Source organism: Vanellus vanellus, assembly GCF_965231255.1.
Source record: "Vanellus vanellus genome assembly, chromosome: 3".
Lineage (NCBI taxonomy): Eukaryota > Metazoa > Chordata > Aves > Charadriiformes > Charadriidae > Vanellus > Vanellus vanellus.
In genome coordinates this window covers 28,993,548-29,017,773 of record NC_138907.1, presented here as the reverse complement: position 1 = coordinate 29,017,773, position 24,226 = coordinate 28,993,548, and the positions used below count along the sequence as shown (strand labels likewise).

The window sequence follows — 24,226 nt, the reverse complement described above, 5'->3', positions numbered from 1 at the left end:
TCAAGAAATGCAAAAAATATACCCAAAGAAATAGATGGATGCTTGCAAATATATAGACAATTGGACCAGTTCCCACACATGCAACTAGTCCACCTGGATGGTCACTGCCACACATAATACTTTCCAGGATTTTAAACAAAGCTAATATGGTCAGCATTTTGAAAACTGGCCACTAATTATGGGAACTTCCTAATTAGTCTAATTTTCAGAACTGCTAAACCACTCCTTGTCCTCATTTCCGGGTCTGGATGCTCAGCAGTTCAGAAAATCAAATCCAAAGTGACTCAAGCCAATACTGAAAAATACGAACACCCAAAGTTTGCAGCTATTTTTGAAAACGCAAGCCCCTCAAAGCTGAACCCCGCTTTAAGGACACTGCAACAGTTTTGAAAGCTGCATATTTTTGTATCAAGCCACTAGAAGGCATAGACGAATGTGGCGGGTGGACTCTGCATCCAGACTCCTTCAGTGTGGCCAGTGCAAACAGTCCCTCCCTGACCAGCCAACACTGATGACTGGGAATGGAGGGAACACAGCAGGACAATCCGGGATAGGCCTGCACAGTGAACCAGAAGTAGCCCGTGCAGAGGTGAGGGAAAGCAAGGGCTGCTGTTGGATCCTGCCCAGAACACAGAACCTAGCCACAATCTGTCCGTACGGTGCTTCTGTCTTGAAGATGTGTAAGGTCCTGTTGTATCTGCATTCACAATTAAACATGATTCTGACATGATTACGGTGCTGATGCTGTTATATCTTCAGTGCATGATGGTTCCTGGCTCCGTTCGTGCCTGCCTATTGTTCACGAGAGACTTTGTCTTTGCAATGATTGGAGAACAAGGTGTTCTGGAAGCTCTTTTCAGCTGTGATCTGGTGAACTTCTTACGGATTTTTCTGTAAGGAGGGAAGGAGGAAAGGAGGGAAAGAAGAGAGAGACAACAGAAGAGATAAATCTCAGTCTTTAACAGAAGACTGCTCAAGAGCCAATAACAAACATAACAAATACTCTTACCAGAGCAGGAAGGCTAGTTCATGGAAAAGAGACTTGCAGTCAACAAGAGTGAGCCCTGTCCATCAACTGATGATTCACAGTTGTCTCCAACTAGCAACTGATAATTGTTCAGTGAAGAGTGAGTTGGTGTTAGACAATATTTGGACAGTAACATTTAATTATATGAAATCTTTGGCCAGAATGCTCAAACGGTGAATCCTCACCTGGGATATCAATATACGAATGAAGGACCACAAGAGAAGGAACCTCATTAGCGCCCCAGTGAATGTGTTACTTCTGCAAAAGTGATGGACCGGGAGCAATTATTACTTGCACTTTATCAATTCTGCAGATAAAGGATGAGTCTCTGGGCTTTTTGTACTAGTGCCTTTCAGGTGCAGTAAATTCACTTTAATTTTAGAGTTTTAGATGATAAATCAAGCATATTAACTACAGGCAGCCAAGTTGTTTGTATTGTAATCTTACACATCCAAGGATAGTTAATTCTGAAACAAAAAAGCCCTCTTATGTTCCAACTGCTCTGTCTCTCTGCAAGTATAAATCAGTAATCACAGTGCTGGTAGAGTATCAGAACACACAGAAGTGACACATACAGAGTACGTCAAGAATCACCTTCATTGGCAGAGTCCTGAATATTAGCTGGTACTGGAAAATTACCTATTTTCTGAATTCACTCAAGTCCAGAATCCCAGTTTTCGTTTAGGTAGCTTTAAAAATTACAGAGATTTTAAGCTTATGGAAATGAATTAAAGCAAACTGGGGCTTCTAACACTAAATGAGACCAGGCTTTCTAATTCAAACTTTTCAAGTTGAAAATGTGACCTGAATACAAACTACAGGGTGACGATGTGCCTACCTGCATCAAGGCTTTGAGATGGTAACTCAAGAAGGGATTTGGCCCTTTCATCTTAATGGGCTGTTAACTCTGAAACTGAAAAATGGTGGCACGTGACATTGAAAATATAGGATCAGCTTCAAATAAATTTTATTGAATACTAATACGATAATTTGCATACTAATTTTCAAATACGTATTGAGTTACTGGTTGAGTTCTCTCAGTAATGTAAGTGGGCCACAGAAGAGAACATAATCAAAGACAAAGCCAAAAGCTAAAAATCAGGAGAATATACTGCGCTCCTAGAGGTTAAAGGGAGCCTGAAAAACAGACCTATTTTGGTTAACGTATTTAAAAGGTGGGGAGTATTCATTTTAGCTGCATGAAAGCAGGATATCAGCAGCAGCTCATGACCCGGAACATCAAATTAGGATTTAGCATCGTTCAGTAATAAGCACAGCAAAACTAAAGGAAATGAATCGCCAGAAAGCTAAGTTTAGGCTTTTCACATAATCCCACAGAGACACAGACTTACTGTTTGAGTACTTACTTTACACGGTCATCTTAAATTAGGCCTAAAAAGATATTCAAATGATTGACAAGATATTATATTCCCTCCAGGATGGTAAAATCATAAAAATGTAACCCGAGACTGGTAGAAACACTTATTTCTAAAATAATAAGGCGGCTAGGCTTTGTAAATTCATGTGAATAGACAATAGCTGTTACCCACACTGATTATCAATGGGGATCATTCCAGCAAAAGCTTATAGAAATTAATCCCTTTTGATACATTTGTTTGCAAAACTTTGTTTTTATTTTAGAAAACGAATGTAGTCATTAATCATTTGAGAAGCCCATGGTGTACAAAAAAGTTAGATGATGGTTTGTCCTTTTGAATTTTTAATATGGCAACTTCATAAACTGCCAAGAAGTTCCTACTAATGAAAGCAATTTGCAGCTGACACTACATGTAAGGACAGTAAAGTTATCTGTGATTACAATTTGTGATTATTGTGTGAAGACAGTAAAGTCAAAAGATGTAGTTATTAAATAGTTTCAAAACTAGCATGAAAAAAGGCAGAACGAAAAAGGAGCCATCAGCGTGACATCAAGCAAGCCACAAAGAGTCAGCTCTTCACTTTGTATAAACGCAAGTAGCTCTACATAGACTGTCAGAAGAACTAATCTGTTATGCACTCTAAAAAGACAAACCAGCACTTCTATTTAAACAGGACTGTGAAAATGCTTCCAGAAGTTAGCTTCCTGGGATATAGCCTTACAGATATAAAATTGGAAGGATGGAAATTTCCACTGACTTCATTAAACGTGATATTTAAACAACCATTTCACTAAACGCCAAAGCTATTCTTTTTTACCGCAAAAAAAAAATAAATATAGAGGACGGAGGGAACTGAGAATTTAGCATCTAAATGCAGTCAAGCTTTTTGAGAGGCACTGATCAGGTCTTATAATGCTTCAGGGTGTTTTTAACGCTTAGACATGCAGGTTGTAATAGCAGCTGATGAAAGGCAGGAAATTCAAAGATAAGGTTGTGGCTCGCTCTTTCACTCCAAGCACTTCAACACGCTCTCCTCCCTCCCCCAACACACAGTGAATTAAGGGCAGAGGCACCTTTAATGTTCAATTTCCTGTCCCTTTTTCAGTTAATACCAGCCATATGTTTTAATTACATAGAGCTTTTATTTGGTGATGGCAAGTAAATGGCTTTAATATTGGTAGCGGTGATAACGGCCTTTGCAGTTGTTATGAAAGAGTAATTGCCATTTTCCCCTGCTTTTTTTTCCTTGGACTTTTGTACTAGCTGCTTGAAGTATGATGCGTTACAGACTTCATTTGAAACGTGAATTAAAATGTATTTTAAAGCCTTTGCATTGTATTTCTGGTCCTCCTGAGACCAAAGATATGAGAATGAATCAAACTTTTAATAGGCGATTGTTACATAAAGCCCACTTTGCTCAGTTTTATGTCAAATGCGATGTGCTGCTGCTAACATAGGAAGAAGACAAATTCTTTATGTCTGCATGACACTTCAATTACTAACTGCAGATAAAGGTACGTAAGACCCCTGCACCTATTCAGAGAAATACGGAAACGTACACAAGTACCACATACTATTAAGACCTATCTTGTCTTTTCAAGTTTCAGACACAGACTGGTACCTACTGGGTAGAAATAATAGTTAGGCTCTCTAGTGCTTTTATGCCATGCTTAAATTTAATCAGGCAAACCACTTCAATGAACCAACCCTTTCTCAGGATCTAAGTGAATTCCATGTAACTAACCATCTGGTGAAGCTAAGAACAATCCTATATAATCTGTTATGTCCAGGTTTCTCAGAAATGGGATAGCTGGTAACAAAATTCCTCATTTGTAAAAGCTGGCTCAAAGTTCCCTGCTCTAATTATGCCAGGCATTAAAACAGCAGTGATTTTTAAACCCGAATAAAATAAAGAAAGTTGACCTTCAGTCGATGTGAGTCAATAATGTGTTTCTCAAGCCTTTTCTGATAAGTGTTAAAGGCATTACTTGCTTTAGGTCTGTTAATGTCGGGTATATCTGTCTGTTGCTGCTTCTATGTATAAACTGTTGAGCATCAGCCTTGCCTCCTCTGCATTACTCGGAGTTGTGATGACTAGGGTGACTTTGGCCTATTCAGCTATACCAACAGTACTTAAGAAGCAATACTAAACAAATTCAAATTACGGCAGAAGTTTCTACTGGGAAGGAAATGCATTGCATGGAAAGGCCCGCTGAAATTTTAGCAGATGACAAACCTGGTTCCGAAAGTGAATGGAAAGAAAAACATTTTCCTGTGAAGGGGAACCACCACCAACACACACACGCTTTTGAGATGTCCATAATTCCTCTTAAATACCAAGGTCCAGAAGTGCTTTTGATACTCTGTTTCCACTAACAATGTATTAAGGACCTAATCCACACCTGACTACAGAGTTTTAAGCTGAAGGGCACAGTACTATGTTTCCTGCCCTACCTAAATCAGTTTGACATTTTTGCCCGAGTCTTTCTTAGACTGATGCCGTTTGAGCAACCTCCTTATACACAAAGACCTAGTGCTGTGGCAATGTATTATGACCCCGCTGCTGCTGGTAGCACAAGGAATATGCACAGGTCGGCAGCAGGCGTAAGAGAACCGATTCCCTGGACAATCACAGCTGAAATTCCATCTAATCTCTAGATTGGGGTGAAGTATTCCGGTATGATTTGCCAATTGTAAACAGCACCTTAAATGTGCCAGGTGCACAAAATACGGCCAAACCTGGAAGAAGGTGGAATTTTAGACATTAACTGCAGCAAGGCAGGATTCTGCATTCTGGCACAAGTGTTATGTGAAGCTTGTCTAACCATTGAGACTTTCAGAGAGAAAAACTAAACTAAAAAAACAAAGTCTTCTAGACAAAGGTTCGTGAAGTTGCTGCTTCTCCAGGGCAATTTAAATTTTGTGCAATGTACATTTTCAGTGCAAGCCCAAGGCCAGTTAGCAAAACCAACTATTTTAAAAATAACCATGAGTCCTCAGGGGTTATTAGACCTAATTATCACTCATTTCTCCGAGGGCTTCTCATATCCCGAGGTACACTATAAGTATTCAGTGGATTAAATTACAAGAGGGGGCACTGTGTTAGGGGGCTGATAGGCTTTCTATTAATTTCAACGGGCTTTTTAAAAAAAAAAAAAAAAGAAAGGCCAAAATGTGTGCAATGCTGAGTCTGCTCAAAGAGAATTTAACTGGGATGAAGCTGTAGGCACAGATCCTTAGACACCCGACAGGTTACAGAGAGACTGAATGACTCACAGCCCTTCCTACATTTCTACCTGTGTGGAAATGAGAAGTATTTTATTTAGCTGTCTATTTGGCTTGCTGGTTTAAGTTTTAATCTAACCTCAAAATGACAGAAACTAGTAGAAATACATCTGGAAGGCAGCAGTGAGTTGACACTGATATGCCTTTTAAAAATAAGCTCCTTTGTGAAATGTTCATTTATAAAACAAATTGGAAGTATTTTAATAAGCACTGGGCTATCAGAAAGCAGTTGCCATGAGCCACTTAGCCGCATTATAAAACTCATACAGATGGCAGATAGAGTGGTGCAACCTTTATAAGATTAAAGAGGTGCTGCTGTAGACATACCAACATCATTTAAATGTTTTAAGAGCTTGTCTTATTTTTCTCCTCCTAGCAAGGAAATGTTTTCTTTTGCTGGTGTCTACCTTCCAATTTGGTATCAATATTTACGGAGCAAAACTGTTCTTTATGAACAATAATTTATAGACACACCAGTTACAAATTATGGTGTCAGATCTTCCTGAGCAGCTTAATATAGCATTTTGAAGCACTGCACCACCTTGAGGGCTTCTCTGATGTTTTGTGTTCCAGAGCAACAGCTTACAGCTACTGTGCACATAATCTATAAAGCGATAAATAATGTTTTTTCAGCATTTTCTTTACTGGGAGGAAAAATCCGGGTCAAGTGTTCAAAGCACAGACTTATATGACCTGTTGCATGGCACAAGCCACCTCTCTGTCTCTTTCTACCTGCTGCTGATTTAAAATCTACTCAGATCAAGATTACCTTGGAGCAGAAACCATCTCTTTGTGTGTTTTTAGAGTGCCTAGAACAACAGGAACCTCACCCATTACTGAAATGATTTATATCCAGTTTTACTGCAAACAACTGGCATGGCTTTTGGAAAAATCGCCTCCTTTGACAAATTTTTCCATGCTTTCATTTCCCCTGAAAATGACGTATTTCATTAATATTTTAAAGTGGTTCAGGATGCTAGAAAAGAAGCAATTAAAGAAGTGTAAAGTGCTTATTCTCAGCATTACTATTCATTTTTCAGTTGAATGCTGGAGCTGAGAAAAACTTTTAATCCCTAGAAACATAAATAGATGCTGTCGTACGGCAGTCATCACATGATGCCTAAATCTTAATAATCAACAATGAAATTATCCTTCCGGTTCATCTGTGAGCTTGATACTTACCACTGAAGATACCTACTGCAGATGGCTAGGACAAGAATGATTACACATCAATTCTGGTGCAACGCTGACTTCTGGCAGAAGCCATCAGCACGGAGGCCCTACCAGACTGATTTGCGGTAGGCACAGTTTAAAAAAAATCCTTGATCTAGTTGGTAGGAATGATGGACACCACAGAGCTCAACGTGGATTAAGTAGTTCAGGACTGAGCAACCTGACCTAGTTGATGTCCCTGCTCACTGCACGGGGATCGGACTAGATGAACATTAAAGGGCCCTTCCAACCCAAATTATTCTGTGATTCTATGACTTGCCTGGTGTCTTGAGTAGAGCTTGGTTAACTCAGGAGGGGTGGTATCTCCCATTACACACCACACAGCGGTGACTACGCAGAGGCATACACTGAACCACGTTCCTCAGACAGTTTTCCCCTCGAAGAAGGGAGAAAGGCCCATCTTTGGATTCATGGCGTTTCACCACAGCATCCAGCTTTGTAGAGTGGATTAGAAGCGGTAAGTCATAGCAAATGTAGCTTGATGGAATGGGTAAAAAGTAAATTATCCATACTCCTCAAAACAAAACAACAGGTCAGGCTTCAACAGACTTGTAACCTGAGCTTTGGGACAGCTGCTCTGCACCTTATCTGAAATTCATTATCCTCTCCTCGGTTACCATGGTCTTCAGAGGTTGTAAGGCACGAAGCCCGGTCTGTTAAAGAAAGAGTTGCTTAACCTTTCCTCCCCATGAATGCACACACAAGATCACTGCAGATTTGTCAATACGTAGGCACCCCGGGAATCCAAGGAGGCAGAAAGCCTTCTACAGCTCACAGGCACAAATGCCAGAAGATCTCAAAGCAACTCCTTTATTCCTCCTAACTGCATCAGCAGGGTGCGGGGGAATTCCTACACTACATAACTTTACACTCTACCAGTAGGAATTTTGATTACCATCTAGTTACTCTGCAGAAGGATGGCCACTCTGTGTATTGATTAAACATCACCTGCTATTAGATGAAAACATTAAACACATGGCAGCACATATTTTTTCCCAAGACAGGCAAGAAATTGGAGAGAAGCAGCATCAGAGCTGGCTAAGAGTGGAACACAATGTTGCTTTCAACTACTCCCTGAACATCTTGCATACTCATTCATAATTCCAACGTTATCCCAGAATTTAAGATGACAAAAATCTTCATAATATACAACTTTTGTTTCTGGCCTTGGGCTACAAGCATTAAGTGTCATTCCCCCAGCAACATTAAATACTGTGTTGAAAATTTTCAAAAATATTGTGTTAACTAAATATGCTTATTTAAGCCCAAGATAATAGAAACCTTTCTAGTATATGCTCCACGCGGGGAGGAACATTTACTTTTGTTACTGATTCCAACTTTGACATGCTTTACACTCCCCATCTTAACTAGCTGAGTATTTCATTTATTAGGAAAATTGTTTTAACACAAAACATTTGGTATGGCTTTTTATTAGCATTTTTGTGTCCTTCTTTCCTTACCTTGTTTGATTACTTCAGGGTAGGGTTCATCTGAGGTTTTTGGCCTGGACACTGTGTTTACAGTATTACAGCTTATAATATTACCTGAGGCTTAAAAGAATTGACAACACTTTTCCTCTCTATCAATTATGCATATACTTTTCCTGGAATAATATATGTACCAACAGAGTAGATTTGGAGGAGCTTCTTGGCATTCTGGCTACTTGCTATTAAGCAAGGACTGAAAATCAAAACTAATCAGCCTTACCAGAAACAGCTGGAGAGCAGAAGCTCCCTCACAAAACCACCCCCTGGGGCTCAGCTCCACACCATCAATCTCTCGCACCGTCAGCCCTCACTCTACACACAGAGGCTCCAATGCAGAATACGGATTAGAAATCTGTACTGTGGCATCCACAGAAGAAACCTTTGCCACAGAATGATTTGATGCTAATTTCCAAGCTCTGCTTCATGTCAAAGGTTAGATTTTTTTTTATTTATTTATTTATTTATAATACTCTGGTGTTACCAAAGGTCTATTCGAGTTCATTTTCCGCCAGTCATCCCGCTCTCCGCTTTGCATGTCAGTATCTCACAGTGCTTGCTGGACTGCTTAATTAAAAACTGCACAGCAAGCTCAAGAGTGGGTACCCATCAATTTCATTCGAGTTTACAGACAAAAAGGTGGAGCTACTCGGAGGTTAAATTACTTGTCTGGTGTCTCACAACAAGCAACAGAGGAAACGTAGGAATTTTAACGTGGGGATCTGTGCTTTTTCCACCAGAACAACACTTCTATTGTATTTTGTCAGGTAAATGTTTTAGCCTCTATCCATAGCAGAAGTAAGGAAAACAGCCAGCCAAGTCTCCTTAGATGTTTGACAAGTTATCTCCGTGACTGGCGTTCACAGCCACACTTATTATGTTCTCTTCAGTATTTTACATTTAAAATGCCTATGTAGTTACTTATGCAAGCTTTTTCACAAGAAGAGACCAACTACCATTTGTTTTTCCACAGCCTTGCTTACATTAATGCCAGAGGGTCCTGCATTTAAAAGATCTTAATGAGTTAAAAGAAAAAAAAAAATCTGTCAGAGGAAAATAATGAGTAAATGATTGAATACAGGCACCGAAATACAGACTAGCTCAGGATTAAGTCCTCTATCTGTAATTTGAAATGAAGAATCCAATATGGGACAACTTATAAATTAAAGTTAGCGGGCAGCTCTGTGTGAATTTTAAGACTGTGAGGATTGCCGACACTATATTTTTGAACATGTTCAACACAGTACTGTTTTATCATCTTCTTTGCTCTTTAACTTCACCACAAGACTTACCAAGTTTCTCTAGCTACATGCACATTATTGCTGTGTATTTCTCTGCCTTCAGATGAAATGATTCTTAACCCCGTGCCCAGCCTCTACTAATTACTGTTGCTCACATGGCACAGAAATTGTAAAAAAGGAAAAAGATCTCTTAAGATTGATATTGTGCAGTGTTTGAGGATAACAATCGTCGATAGCTGAGATTTAATGCGATAAACCTCTGTGGTTTAGGCATAGGAATGGTGAGAGTAGACATTACTCTAGCCTTGCTACAGGTAACAATTGTATAACTAATCTTGTCTTTATCTTTTCCTTAATACTTAAATATGCAGAAGACTGTGTTTGTCTGACAAGTGAGCATTTTTATTGTTATTTTGTATGCTTCCCAAGAATTTGAAAGACAAATTGTTTTCCCATACAAAGATGCTTCTTTACAGAAAAATTTCTTCTTGTTCAAAACCAAATTGATTTTAACTCCCACAATTGAGGACGGCCAAATATTACAAGATGACATATTCCCACTGGGAATGTGGATTTAGGAAAAAGCTGAGCAGCAAGCTAACAAAAAGCTAAGCCCTAAGACCTTCAGTTAAAACATCCGGTAAAGACGATTTGGTTCAGCTACATCAAATCCTCTGCACAAACACAAAAGACATCTTCGGAAGGAAAACCTTTTGAAATGGCCAACCATATCGCAGGAAATTCAAAATTTGTCAAGAACTGTAAGAAAACAGGTTAAAAGAATTGCATGACGTCCCAATTGAACATCTGACATATAAGGTGTGTTACTGACTGTGATGTACTCTAGCTGACAGACTGCACTCAGTGGGAGTCAGGCTTGCATTTAAGAGCTTTGCTGAACTGGGTCTGAAAGGTCCAAGAAAGTGAGTGACGTTTATGGAAAAGTTAAGTACTTATACAGGAGCTTCTCCACTAACAACTGTGTTTTCAGACAATCCTTAATGCACTTCTTATCTTCCCCCTGTTTCGTTTAAGTTCTTCCCCCCCCAAGTTTCCCAAGACAATAAGATTTGGCAAAAAGTCTCATTTCAGAAATTATATTTCTCTTCCCAAATATAAAATGGCTACTTCTGCAGTGCCTGTCTGAATGCGAAATGACTTTCGTCATAGGGAGCAGAGAAGATTGCAAGTGGCTGAGTAACACCTCTAAACGTGTCACCGCTCTTTAGCTGAGTCATGTCAATTAACCACATTCAAGCTCCTACGTAAGAAGCAATTGCAAAATATACTTTGGTATCTAAGCCACCACAGAGAGGCAGCATATTTGAATTTCTGCTCACAGCAGGGTAGGCTCAGAAAAGATCATTTGACAAGATCCAGCGGTGTGACTTTTCAGGCAGCAGTAACTAGGTCATTTACAGCCATCTGTTCTGAGCCTCAGTCTCCCTGCGGTCATCACGGGAGCTGTGCGCTAATTAATTTTCACCCGCTAATCAGTGGAGACACCTCTGAAACTAACACATCACCCAGTTTCAGTCAGCAGCTTCTGGACTCCTGCGGACGACGTTTCCGTGAGATTTTATTGCCGACAAAGGTTAACTCTGAAAGAAGATGCCCTGTAAGGCTTCTGACCTGCTCCGTGCACAACAGCCCTGTGAAGGAAGAACGTGCTCTTCATCTGATTCCTCAGGCAATGAAGAGAGGGTACACAGACGACTGCCTCCAAGTCTTCAACAAAGGAAGTATTTAAGCACCTTGTTAATTTTGATAGCAGGAGTTAGACATCAAAATGCTTGGAGATACGGACTTAAAGGACCCGCTTGAGGTCTCAAGGGAAGTCTGTGAGGGGGCAGGGAACTGAATCAGGTTTTCCCAAGTCCTAGGTAAGCACTCCAATCACTGCAACATCCTTCCCTTACCACGTAGCTTTACACAGGGTGAGTAGCTTACTAAAACGTCACTGAAACTTCATCTTAAACTGTGAGAAGATTAATACATAGCTCCAAACCAGAACAGTTGCATTTCATTTGTTCTGAAGACTGATAAAGCAAAACTCTTAATACCATATGCTCTTCAAACCTACCAGCTCGAACTATTGGCACAACTTATACTGAACTTTGGGTTTCGTTACATACGTGTTTTCCATGTATATATCTATTATGCCTTATGTAAGTTAAAAAAAATTCACATTCTTCAGATGAGTTGATTCTAGCTTCATAAAATGATCCTGCTTTTAAAAATCAAACTTTTGCATTACCACGGTAGTGTTAATTTGACTTAGGTGCTGTAAAAGGAGCCAGAGGAAAAACTCATGTAGATAAAGAGTGAAAGAAAATATCTGTAGGTCCATGAAAGCTGCCCAATGAGAAACAAATAGCAAGAGATTATGATCTAGTTTAAATCCCGCTGGTTGAGATTCTGTATCGCAGTACCTTAGCTACAGCTCAAGGAAGTGTGATTTATAAGGTGTGAACAACATGTAGCATTCATCAACAGTCCACATTAACTGATGTCAAAATGACAGCTCACAGAAACTACTAGACCCTTGATTTTCACTCTCATGAGTATATAACAACTTACAGCAGCAGCCAACCAAGTAGAATTGCTCCTGAATTGTAGCAAGGACAGTTCCCAAATTCCCCACGTGCAGTACTATCACAGTGACTGGAAACTGTTGTCAGCTCACCTATACTCAATCAATAAGATATTTGCAATCCTATCGACGAGGATGAGACACAATTCTAAGGGATATAATCTGTAATCTCTGCTTTTCAAGATGTATGAGAACTACGTAACACGGAAGAAGTAAAGGAACCAGAAAATTACATCCTTAGGGGCTGATTTTTTGGTTAGAGGGTAGTGGCTGGTGCATCACGTTCTCAGGCTTGCGGCTGATGCTCCACGGGTGCAGCCAGGCGTCTTCGTGCAGCCAGTTGCAGGGTCGGGGTCTGATGGCCGCAGTGCCATGCAGGTAAGAAATGAAAATGCACTACACTGGGGATCCCAGGATGGTGAAGTTCAAAACCAGGATCCCACTCCAAATCCAACTGCCGTGTCTCTATTAAAAGCAGAGGTCACCCCTGGGCGCATATTAAAAATACTTTTTTTGGTGCACAAATTTTTTTTTTTGTACAGTTGGGGACAACTGGAAAAAAAAAAAAAAAGAATAAACATACCTATGAACAGTTCTGTGATATGAATTGCACGTGTGAAGAGGAAGAAGGGGCAGAGCAGTTAGCACTGGAACTCTGACTTTGATCTAGCCCAGCACCTATGCGCTGTAAATCACACCCCGGGCACCGGGGACTTACTCCTCCACTTCTCCCTTTTCTCCCAGCAACGTGCTACAATGGTAACTCAAACGCTGTGCCTGACCTTGTCTAAGCCTTGATGAAAACGCCCGTGGGAGGGAGAAGGGCCAAGGGCAGGTCATTCACAACTCTTAATATTGGTGAAGGGTTTGGTTCGCCCGAGTTTTCAAGTTCACTTTTGAAAGCACAGGTTAGGGTTTACGCTGATTAACGCTGACAATGCAGAGAGCAGTAGCGGCGTACGCGGGAGCTGGAAGGGTTGTGAGCGCCAGTGTTACTCTCCCCCACTTCTGCAAGAGAACCAGACCACTGACGGCATGGCAAGACTCAGCATTTCGCTGAAGCTGCTCGTCAGCCTCACATTCTCCTCCGTCTCAACATGCAACTTTGATTTCAAGCTCTTTGTGTGTGTGCTATGAGACATGCATAAATAAAAATGAGCGGTATCAGGTAATTATCACAGCAACGGTGATAATCCCAAAGTAGTACCTCAAATCAAGGGAAGCTTTTCCTTTTGGAGAAAGAACGTAAAGTGAAGACTATGAAAATTGCCTATATAATGCTGCCACAGGGATGCCCCTCAAATCATTTTATCAGCAAAAAGGAAGCAACGTCTGCTGGGAACAGCTAAAGATCACGTTCTAATTTTAGCACTTGCAGTTAACTCATTCCCAATGGAGTTGCACTTACCGTGAGAAGGTTTCTAACTGCTTCAGCACTGAAAGGAAACAAGCATCGAGTCATTCAACTGCAGTTCTATATGCAAATATGCTTTTTGGCCCACGAAGGGAAAGCATATGGAATCTGCTGCTTTAACCCATACAGCCAAACATTTCCACACATTTCTTATAATGCAAATGCTGAAAAAAATTTTCCATTCTCCACACAGTGTTGTCTCTGTCCCTATACAAGTATGATCATTAGCATGCACGTGCATTCTGTTACGGACAGAGCATGTGTATAGGAACTGTATGCACACTGCATACCTAGCACTGGTAAGAAAAGTTTTAATCAACAGATACATTTCCCTTGTCATCCAACAACTATATTGCTAATTTTATTCACAGATTATCATTAAGTCTCACATAACTCAACAGATATTAAGCTGATACATTACATTTTTATTAAACTTCTGGAGACCGTAATATGAACTGTCCCGTTTTTTCAATTATTCTTTCGTTCCCAGAATTGTGATTCAGTATAAAGAATTCAATTTCACACAATGTAGTCATTTTCTGCATTAACCTGTAACGGGGCGTACAATAGAACCCACATCACAGCTAGTCAACAAAAGGGGAATAAAAGCCAAAAAGCTTCCTTATGGTGAAGGTGATCTAGTACAACGTCCTGAATAAAATTCTTTTATAGTTATGAGACTTTTGCTTGATCCGAAAGCATGCACATAGCGCTAGGAGAATCCTAGCGGCTAATATCTAAATGTATTAAAAAGAAATAAGGAGACTCCCTTGGTGAACACTGCTAAATGTAAGGCTCTTTAAAGAGTGATTTTTCAATGAATTTCCACTTCAAAATAAAATCTTGAGCAAGTTATTTCACAGTAGGGAATGAGAATTCCTTTTTCATTCAAAAAGAGTAAGAATAAAGAAAAATACAAAAAAAAAAAAATCCAGCAAGATCAACATAGAATTATGATGTAATGTCAAGGTAAGTGTTCTTGAACTGCCACCTGGATTAATCCTGGATTAATTAACTGCCTGGATTAATCCCTGCTGTGAGCCTGTGACTGAACAGAGGGGTGGAAATCCCAAGTGAGCCGGACTCCCACGGGCATGAGGAAGGGTTCTGAATGGAGAGAGCAGCTCGTCACTACAGGTGAAATAGCCAAACTGGGGACCTCCGTATTTATTGGCGAAATTCACCGAGCATGCTGACAGGTATTCAGGAAGGGGATCTATGTAGATATAGATATAGATCAATCAAGAAATTCATACGGGTGATTCATTCATGGCACTACTATGTAGGCAGATGCAAATTCACTCTGTCCCTTCCCCAAACTGGCCAGGGGCCGTAGCGACTGGGGCTCAGCACCGCGCTAATATGCCACCCAGCTTTGCAGAGGCCTCGGGGCTTGGAGAGAGGGGAATACAAATGGGAATTACACTGGCATTTTTCCCCAGGTGTGCAGACACTGATACACAAGAGGGGAGGAAACTGCACTCAAATAGCTTCCTTAAACTTTAAAAAAAAAAAAAGCTGAAACGTATGAGGATGCACATTACAGCTGATACAAAGTACATTCCTGTTCTACTCTGAAGAGCAGATCAGCACCTATAATATGTTGAAATTCAGATGTAAACTCCAGTCTTTTTGTTCAATTATACATATGCTCAGACTAAATTTTAAGCGTACCTGCACACCCTGTTGAACTGTGGTCTGAGTGAAGAGTGAGGGGCACTGCCCTAAAATTCTAGGGTAATTTGGAAAGCTTAGATGGTATAGAATTTCTACAGTTATTTTCACTGCTCTGAATATTTAGCTCCCTACTCATTCATCACTACAAATATCTGGAATCTGTGAGCAATTAGATATACAATAATTAGCTTTACAGAAATATGATTTGCATTTAAATTCAGAGGGGTAAGGATGATAATAATATCTTTTAAAATATATTCTAAAATGGGGCTATAGCCATAAATACATATATTCATCTTATCTATCGATAGATAATAAAATTTTGAAGGCTCATGTTTTGCATCTTTGGCTTGGTTAGCATGAAATACACTGGCACCTTATTTAGTTTAGCAGCAATATTACATTTTTATTTTCCTCAACCAACTATTTTAGTGTAATTTTTTTAGCTAAACGTCTAAGCAAATTTACCCTTTAGACTCCCTACTTGATATTTTGATAGGAATATGCCCCTTGAACCTTAATTAATTGCACAAACAAAAATGGTTTAGGATGGAGAAATGAAAATTTTTATGGACTGTTGCAAATGAAACATTATGCTGAAAAATATTTTTCCTTTTGCTGTAATTAGCATGTGTCGGGGCAAACCCTGGTATCAACACAGGCTGGGGGATGAAGGGATTGAGAGCAGCCCCGCTGAAAGGACCTGGGGGTACTGGTGGATGAAAAGCTGCACATGACCCCGCAATGTGCGCTCACAGCCCAGAAGGCCAACCGCATCCTGGGCTGCATCAAAAGAAGTGTGGCCAGCACGTCGAAGGAGGTGATTCTGCCCCCCTACTCCACTCTCATGAGACCCCACCTGGAGGAGTGCGTCCAGCTCTGGAGTCCTCAGCACAAGAAAGACATGGACCTGTTGGAGCAAGTCCAGAGGAGGGACACAAAGATGATCAGAGGGCTGAAGCACCTCTCCTGTGAACACAGGCTGAGAGAGTTGAGGTTGCTCAGCCTGAAGAAGAGAAGGGGAGGCCTTAATGAGGCCTTTCAGTACTTAAAGGGGACTTATAAGAAAGATGGGGACAAATTTTTAGCAGGGCCTGTTGTGATATGACAAGGGGTCGTGGTTTTAAACTGAAAGAGGGTAGATTTAGACAGATATAAGGAAGAAATTCTTTACTCTGAGGGTCGTGAAACACTGGCACAGGTTGCCCAGAGAAGCTGTGGATGCCTCAGTCCCTGGAAACATTCAAGGCCAGGTTGGACAGGGTCTCTGAGCAACCTGATCTAGTTGATGTCCCTGCTCACTGCAGGGGGACTGGACTAGATGACCTTTAAAGGGCCCTTCCAACCCAAACTATTCTATGATTCTATGTGTCTGTCCTACATTTATTTTTAACGAACAAACGCACATGACAAAACAGACCGGAACCTGATGCAGCACAAAGTGCTCTAAAGAATAAGTTGTTACCTTGACTCAAATGGGATGATTATTTCTGAGCTGAGTGTTCAGAACATATTTAAACACCTAATGGCTGCAAACTGGCAACTGGTTTATTTTTTTCTCATTCTATGGCAGGACTAGATAAATATTCAATTGCTGCTTTTTCACAAATGTCTCCTCCCTAGATATCTCTTCCCACTGCAATTATATTGCATCCAACTGAGTCACAGCCATGCTCAGCCACATGAACTCGTATCACAGGACAGGCTGGCTGGCTGGGACTGGTGTCCATTCCCTCTTCCCCTTCCTTCCCCAAAAAGCAGAGAATTTAATTGTTGTCTTGGCCACCAGCACATTCCTAGCAGCAGAACCAGGCAGTGCTTTCCACTTCGAGCTGCAAAGGCTGGAGGCAAGTGAGAGCTGAGAGGAGAACAAGCTACACAGTCTCTTCTAAATAATCTCAGAGTAAAAGTGGAGGGAATCAAAGGATCAAAGGAAAATGTTAGAAAAGAGAAAGAATGCCTGAGGTAGGGAGGGAATCAATGGGGATGGGATGGGTACAGGGGAAAAAAAAAAAAAAAAAGCCCCATGAGAGAGAAGGAACAGATCTCATGTGAAATAGAGCTTCAAAGGATAAAAAGTTGCTGTCTTCCATTCGTTTTAGTTTCGAAGATTAACGTGAGCGAGGCACTATTACTCCTTGTGTGCTGCTAGCACAGAAGGAAGGTGCACGTGTATGTACTGGCACTGGACCCACGGCGTTAGCTCTGGTCAGACTGGGATTAGCTGTACTGGGGACTCGACCCACACCAGTCCTCGAGCATTCCCTGTTGTGCTTCTTCAGCACTGGCCAGTGTGATGCAGCGCCACGTTTTCAGGCACCTCCTTGTTTGGGGGAGTATCAATGAGGTCTAATTGCCCTATGCTCCCCATACAAGGGGATTTCAAATGTTACTCTTTAAACTTTTAATGGTTTGGAGAAGAGTAGCAGATGCAGAGTCCTGAGGCCTAAGCCCCTTGTTCATCCACCACCGTGGGTGCAGAGGGGGAGACAGTGCAAGTTCTGCCTTGCTGCCTGGCCTGGGTATGGTGTCTGCAGCCATGGGAGTGGGGAGGGGGACTTCCTAGGATGGGAACAGGCAGGGCTATCACGGATGAGTGATTTGCAAAGGCAGGACTCATCTCACCCTGCTTTGATCACCTAGAATTTAAACATCTAGTCTACCTCTGAGACCAGTGGGGAGAGACAAACACTGTCAGTGTAAGACTTACTTCATTCTTTGACAGGCACTTCTCTATAATAATTGAAAAAAATATTGAAAGTTCCAAAACTTCAAAAGGTTACCAGTCTCACTTTGAAGGTATAATCACTAGGGATTAGACCGATACTACTAAGCTCTTTGCATCAAACAACTCTCAAAATAGTGACTGTTATCAATCTCGGCTAGGTATCAAAAGCCTAAGAGCTCATCATCCTCCTACCGCTCTCTCTGAATTGTTGCGTTCCTCATAGAAAAGAAAAATGAAGTGCCATATTTAATTGATCTTGAAATAACCACAAAATTGTCACGTACTAGTATTTTGAATTCCCTGGCTGAATCAATCACAAACAGGACTAAATACGCCCATTTCCTTGGTTAGTACTGTATTTACGCATGTACTTCCTCATCCCTCATTTTATTATTTACGTTTTTGTTCAACTACCAGCTTTTCTAGGCTTGTGAAATAATCACAGGAGTAAGGAGCAGTCTGATGTTACTTGCCGTAATAATCCCCTTGCTTAAGCAAGATTTGAAAGTTTTTTAAATAACAGGCCCAGCAACCACAGCTTATACAAACAGAGTGTAACTTCTTGTCTTAGTCTGAATTAAATCAGGGAATGGCCAGATCTTAACAGGGGAAGAAAAGAACAGAGCCGCCTCCAGAAAACTAGTGACTCTTCTGCGATACCAAGCTCTACTGGGAAAAGCAAAAGGTCATTAAGTTTTATCAATTAATCTGTAAACGAAAGGCTGAAAAAGTTGATCGCCTTAGCTGCTTTTAAAGGAAATCAATTTCTAGCCTGGAAAAGATGCTACCTGCTGTACATTTCTCTATTGTGTTTCAACAACATTCTCAACGTGTGTTTCTACGTATGTTTCAAGTTCCGAAAATTTTGAAGTATAACCTACATTGGGGATGCATTTACATTTTGCTGAATGATCAGAGGTGCCTTAAACTTCATTGTATATGGATTACAGTTAGTAACAATTAAAAAGTTCTAACCTTTGTCACAGAGAAGTAGCCCTTACTGAATAAGTCTTATTAGTGAAATGCTGATAATATTAGTATCCACGAGATGCTAAGGTGGGTGCATGTTTTGATGTAACATTGCTCTTCACCGTAATGCAACCTCAAATAATAATGTCAAAAACTGTTATTCCAATAATAGATAAGTAACACGTATGCAGTGAAGCCTTGGTCCCTGCTTAGATTTCATTTCTCTTACCTGGTCTCTTCTGTAGCTATAAAGAAACCATCATCTGAAGCATCGAGCCAATTTTGCCTCTGCCTCTTGATCACTGGAATGGTGCTTGTCTTAATGGCACTTGCACTGGCTTGCAAGGCCTTACCATTAGTCATATGAACATGAGGAGCAGCATGCTGAAATCATAATAAAAGGGAAAGGTATTTGCCTGAGAATAAGCATAATTCTGTTAACTAATTCTGCTGTAAAGGGCAGCCTACACACAGCACCCTCCTCAAAAACCAGCTGGTCTTCCTCCACCGGTACCTGGGGGTCAGATAACACCCTGTGAGCATTGATGCGTTTCATCCACAGGTCTTGAAGCTCTTTAAAAACTAAATTAACTATTGCCAATGCCATTTTATACAGAGAGAAATTACGGCATGAATCAATGCCATGAAGTAAGCAGTTCTGCAATAGAAACCCATTGATTTTAGGAGAGAATTCACATTTTCTAAGCAAAAACCCAGCATCCCAACCAATGAGATGAGAGACTTTTTTTTTTCGTGCAATTATGGCATTAACCTGATTTTTAAAGATCCATGCTTTGCACTTCACAGGTCCTCACTCTGTTTGTCTTTCCTTTTAAATAAAAGTCACTGAATAAGACAAGTGGTTTGGTCCTTCTGCTAACCTAAACAGAAGCAGGCTAACAAAGGTTTATATCGCCTTGCTGGTGCTGGGATTCTTAGGTTTACTCAACAGTCATTAAATATAAAGCTGACTGCAATACGTCTGCATTCCTTTTAATATAGATAACACTAAACATAAAACAATGCGTTAATTTTCCACTAAATCTTTACCTGGAATAATTGTGCAACAAAAGAGCAAGTACTCAGATGTATTGAGAGAAGCTGCCTTCTGATATATGAAAAGCAGAGACTGAAAATAATGTTCAGTATATCATCCATAGGTAACATTTTGGAAGAATATCCCACAAATATATTAATTTTGGAAACTTGAATCTTGTTTCCCACATTGATTATCAGCAGGACTAACTAAAAATACTATTTGATTAAAAAAGATATGCTAGAAGACATTACACAAAGATGAAAGTTTGCTTAATTTCTCTCACATGGATTCAATATCGTGTTTTCCTAGGAAGAAGTACTGTTTTCATGGTGAAATAATACCAGTATTCCACATTGCTGACTGATAGCATTTTTGTAATATTGCTAAAATGTGCACAGTGCTGCACATTCGTGGGGGTGGCCTCTAATTAGGGGACCAATTTCCCAGGCACTGAGCACGGAAGGGGCTGTCAGCATCCACAAAGACTAGCAGAACAGAACGCAAAACTGATCTCTTACATCATGTCATAAAAACGTAACAGCCAAAAATAATAAACAAGGACCTCATTGCTTCTGCACAATCCTTACACTCGTATTCAATGCGTTAGAGTCACATTATGCCACAACTTTCAACACACCCCAATCCACACCATTTGTTCCCTTCAGTAGGACAAATTTCATGCATTCGATTAAAAATTGCAGTGTTCGTTATTTTAGTGCAAATACCTGAACAAACTCCTCTATGATTCCTTAGATCTGATGTAAAAAAAAACCCAAACAACAAGAAGAGCAACAAGACATCAAATCTGAGTGAGTCACATGTAACTCTTTCTTCGAGCTGAACTATTTGCCTTTGTATTAGAGACAAACCAGGTTTATGGTGAATTTAGTCGTTGCTGCACATAGGGCTGTAACTCTATCTTTGTAGTTCCTCTAAATATTTGCCTAATCTTTTTCTACTTTTCAATTCAGTGTCTAGACTGTGGTTTGGTTTTCACATATTTTGTATTGGCTTTGGTGGGGAGGAAGAACTAAAGGACACGCTACTAGAAGTAATTCAGCTGTTATTTACAGTAAATTCAGAATACAATACATAGTTTGGATGAGATTAGAAATTCATGAAGGTATTTAACTGCTGATCTCTTAGTGTACAAAGTGGATAGTGCTCAAAAAGTGAATAAGAATTCATGCATGGAAAACACTGCCATACATCAGATTTCAGACTAATTATTTTTATCTGGCAATGGGCAGTGCCATATGTTCCAGAGGAACATTCAAGGGCTCAAACAGCAATTTTTTGCTGTGCTTCCCCAGTCAGAAATGGGTTTAAGTTATCAAATATAACGGTTTATATCCTTTCCCAGGCTCCTTTCTAACACACCACCGAATGTTTCCTTTACTCAAGACAAACACACGCAGGCAATAAACATCCAGGAAATGTAGAAGGTACAAAAAGTGCGTTTCCTATGGCATAAACTCTGAAGAACAGTTAAGCGTGATGGAAAAAGTATGTGCTTTTTCATAATACTTTTTCCCCTGGCAGAGACAGATGTCGTAACTAATTCTGAACTTCTGCTTTTATTAGACCCTAACTCTTATTCCAGGCAAGAGATAACATTAGAGAAAATGGCACAAGGGTTACAATATAATCTAATTTCTGCTGCACCATACTGGTTAGAATTTTCTTTTTTATTTCCCTTCTCCCCCAGTCCTTTCAAGCTATTTGAAAAAATTAATCACATTTCACTTAAGGACAAGAGAAAAGAAGATCATTGTGCTCGAGTATGTGCTAGGTACTATATTATCTTTAATTTCTAGTTAAACAAAACAATTGAAGTTCTTGAGTAGAAAATCAGTTCATTAGTTCCTCTCAAAAAATATATTTATCACTGTGTATAAAAATGAGCATTCAATGTCACTGTCATATCAACGCCAAGAGCAAAATGAACTTTCACACACAGTAATTGTTAAATGCTTTTTTAAAAAACTATGATTATTTTAAATGTTCCCCCTCTGGCACACAGTTATGCTAGAAAGGTTATGAAAGCCTCAAGAACACTACCTGTCCTACCACAGAAGCCCTGTTCTTTCAAAGCCCCTGCATGCAGAGAGCTCCAGTAATTTCATCATAACACTGCCGTGTGCAATTAGCATCTGGCATTTTGATTCTGGCTGTGCACATCACTAATGAGCTGTGCTGTGATTTTGCAACCGAGCCACTGGTATTAAGAGTCCGCATACCAGCGGCAGATCACACAGCAGCACCTGACCAGCAGGAGCTTTACCCAACGTTTGCTAACCTCATCTTGGACAAATCCTCCTCCCTCCCGAGTGACACCTTTCTCCCAAGCTTTTCCTCATCTCGATCTGGCTATGTTCATTGAGATCTCTTGCATCACAAAGCTACCTGGGAAGAATTTCACCCACCAAACAGGAGGCCTACGTGCTGCAGACTGAACTCGTCCTCAGAGATCTCCGAGACCAAAGCCAAACTTTTCAAGGTCTTCAACAAGGAGGAGTTTATGAGAAGACCACTTGCTACAACGTCTTCACAGCCTCACCTGTTCCCTGCTAAAAGATTTCTCTGTGGGGACCATTCTCAGGTATTTCACTCGCAGGTTCAATTTTTGAGAGCTGCAGGGGTGTGAATTTCCCATTTGCACACACAAATGTTCACTTCCCAGTGAGCAAGTGAGACACCTCCAACGATCAACGAACGCAACAGTCCCTTTCATGACGGAGCTACATAAGAATGTGTTTCTCTCTGCTTAATCTTCTGGCAGCAGCAGCACTCGTTCAGTCAGTTACTAACCCAATCAGTTGCTTAACTGTAAATACAGATCTTTCAATACCAGGTGCACCAGGCATAAGGCTTTGCTGTGCCTGAGGAACAGGAATTAGCTGTACGGCATCACTATACACGTGATGCGTGCTGTAGGGGCACCTACCAGTCCAACAAAGTTTGGATACTATTCCTAAGGCTCCACAGACACCTTATATTAAGGTGGCAAGTTAAGACAGCATCTTTATTATGGAGAGTAAATCTCCTGTCCTCACTAGCTCCCACAGGAATTTCAAGCAGAAGGGTATTAAGATGCACGTTGGACAGTCAAGGGAGGAATCCTGTACAGATTCAGAAACGGGACTCAGATCCCAAACTGCAGTCAAGGTTCCTGTCTATAAGCTCCTCAACTTGTACTGGGATATTAATGGCCGAGCATTTATTCATTGAGAACCACTAAAGCGTCTGAAAAGCCATCCCGTTGTGAAATAAATACATAGCACCAACAGACATTGTAAGTGTAAAAACTAATGGTGAATGTTTATGCTGTGGCTGAAAGAATGTTTAAGCGGACTTGAATTTATGATCTCTCATGTTCTTCCCCATCCTTTCAAAAAGGAAAAAAATTCCCATTGCCTTAAATCAGAATTTTTAAAATTTTTGTCGCATCTTTAAACAAAAAATCAAATCAAATAAAACATAGCAAAAGCAGCTCACTATACAGAGAAAAGAAATCACTAGAAGAAATCACGCATGCTCAGATGAATGATAATAATCCATATTAATTAGTTCAGTATCTTTTGCATTGACCTAATTATACAGGATATAGTGTAAAACAAGTGTAGAATTATGTTTAATGAGTTATGTTAAATTAGTTTAAATCGGGTATTCATTCTGTTTTGCCACAACTGAAGTGTTCTCACTTGCAAAAGCATTAACTTTATTCTTCTAATAAGCATCAAGCTTTGGTGCTAGTTTAGTTTACTTATTCATAGAGATTTGAGATGAATGCAAAAATTACAAAACACAGTCTCCACACAGCGTGGAGTCGCAAACACTGATACTAGCATGCAGGCACACATTCATTTTGGGTGCAGAATTTCATTTAAGAAGCCCAAAGGCTATTAAAAAAAAAAAAAAAAAGATTTCCAAACAACAGATCATATACAAGAAATTAGCAAATAGTCAACAGAAGTATTACTTTTGAACCTCCTGATTTTCTACCAGACTTTTCACAAAACACCTAAAATAGATGTAATGCAGAAAATCCAAGACAATGACTTTTCTGTGCGGGGGTCGGGGGGGAGGGGATAAAAAAAAATAATAACAAAAGCAGTTGACTTTCCAAAGCATATGCTTTGGAAATAAAATACTAC

General features: G+C 40.2%; 1 protein-coding gene across 1 annotated transcript in view; it reads right to left on the bottom strand.

Annotated features, from left to right (window-relative positions):
• Window positions 1-755: 755 nt before the first annotated feature.
• Window positions 756-24,226, bottom strand: part of MTA3 (metastasis associated 1 family member 3) — a gene marked incomplete at its 3' end in the record, with an annotated part of 142,391 nt that continues 118,920 nt past the window's right edge. The window contains exons 18-19 of the mRNA XM_082480794.1: window positions 19,260-19,414; window positions 756-891 (exon numbers count right to left, since the gene is read on the bottom strand). Of these exons, the coding sequence (XP_082336920.1) occupies window positions 756-891; window positions 19,260-19,414 (291 nt within the window). The remainder of the gene's footprint in view (window positions 892-19,259; window positions 19,415-24,226) is intronic.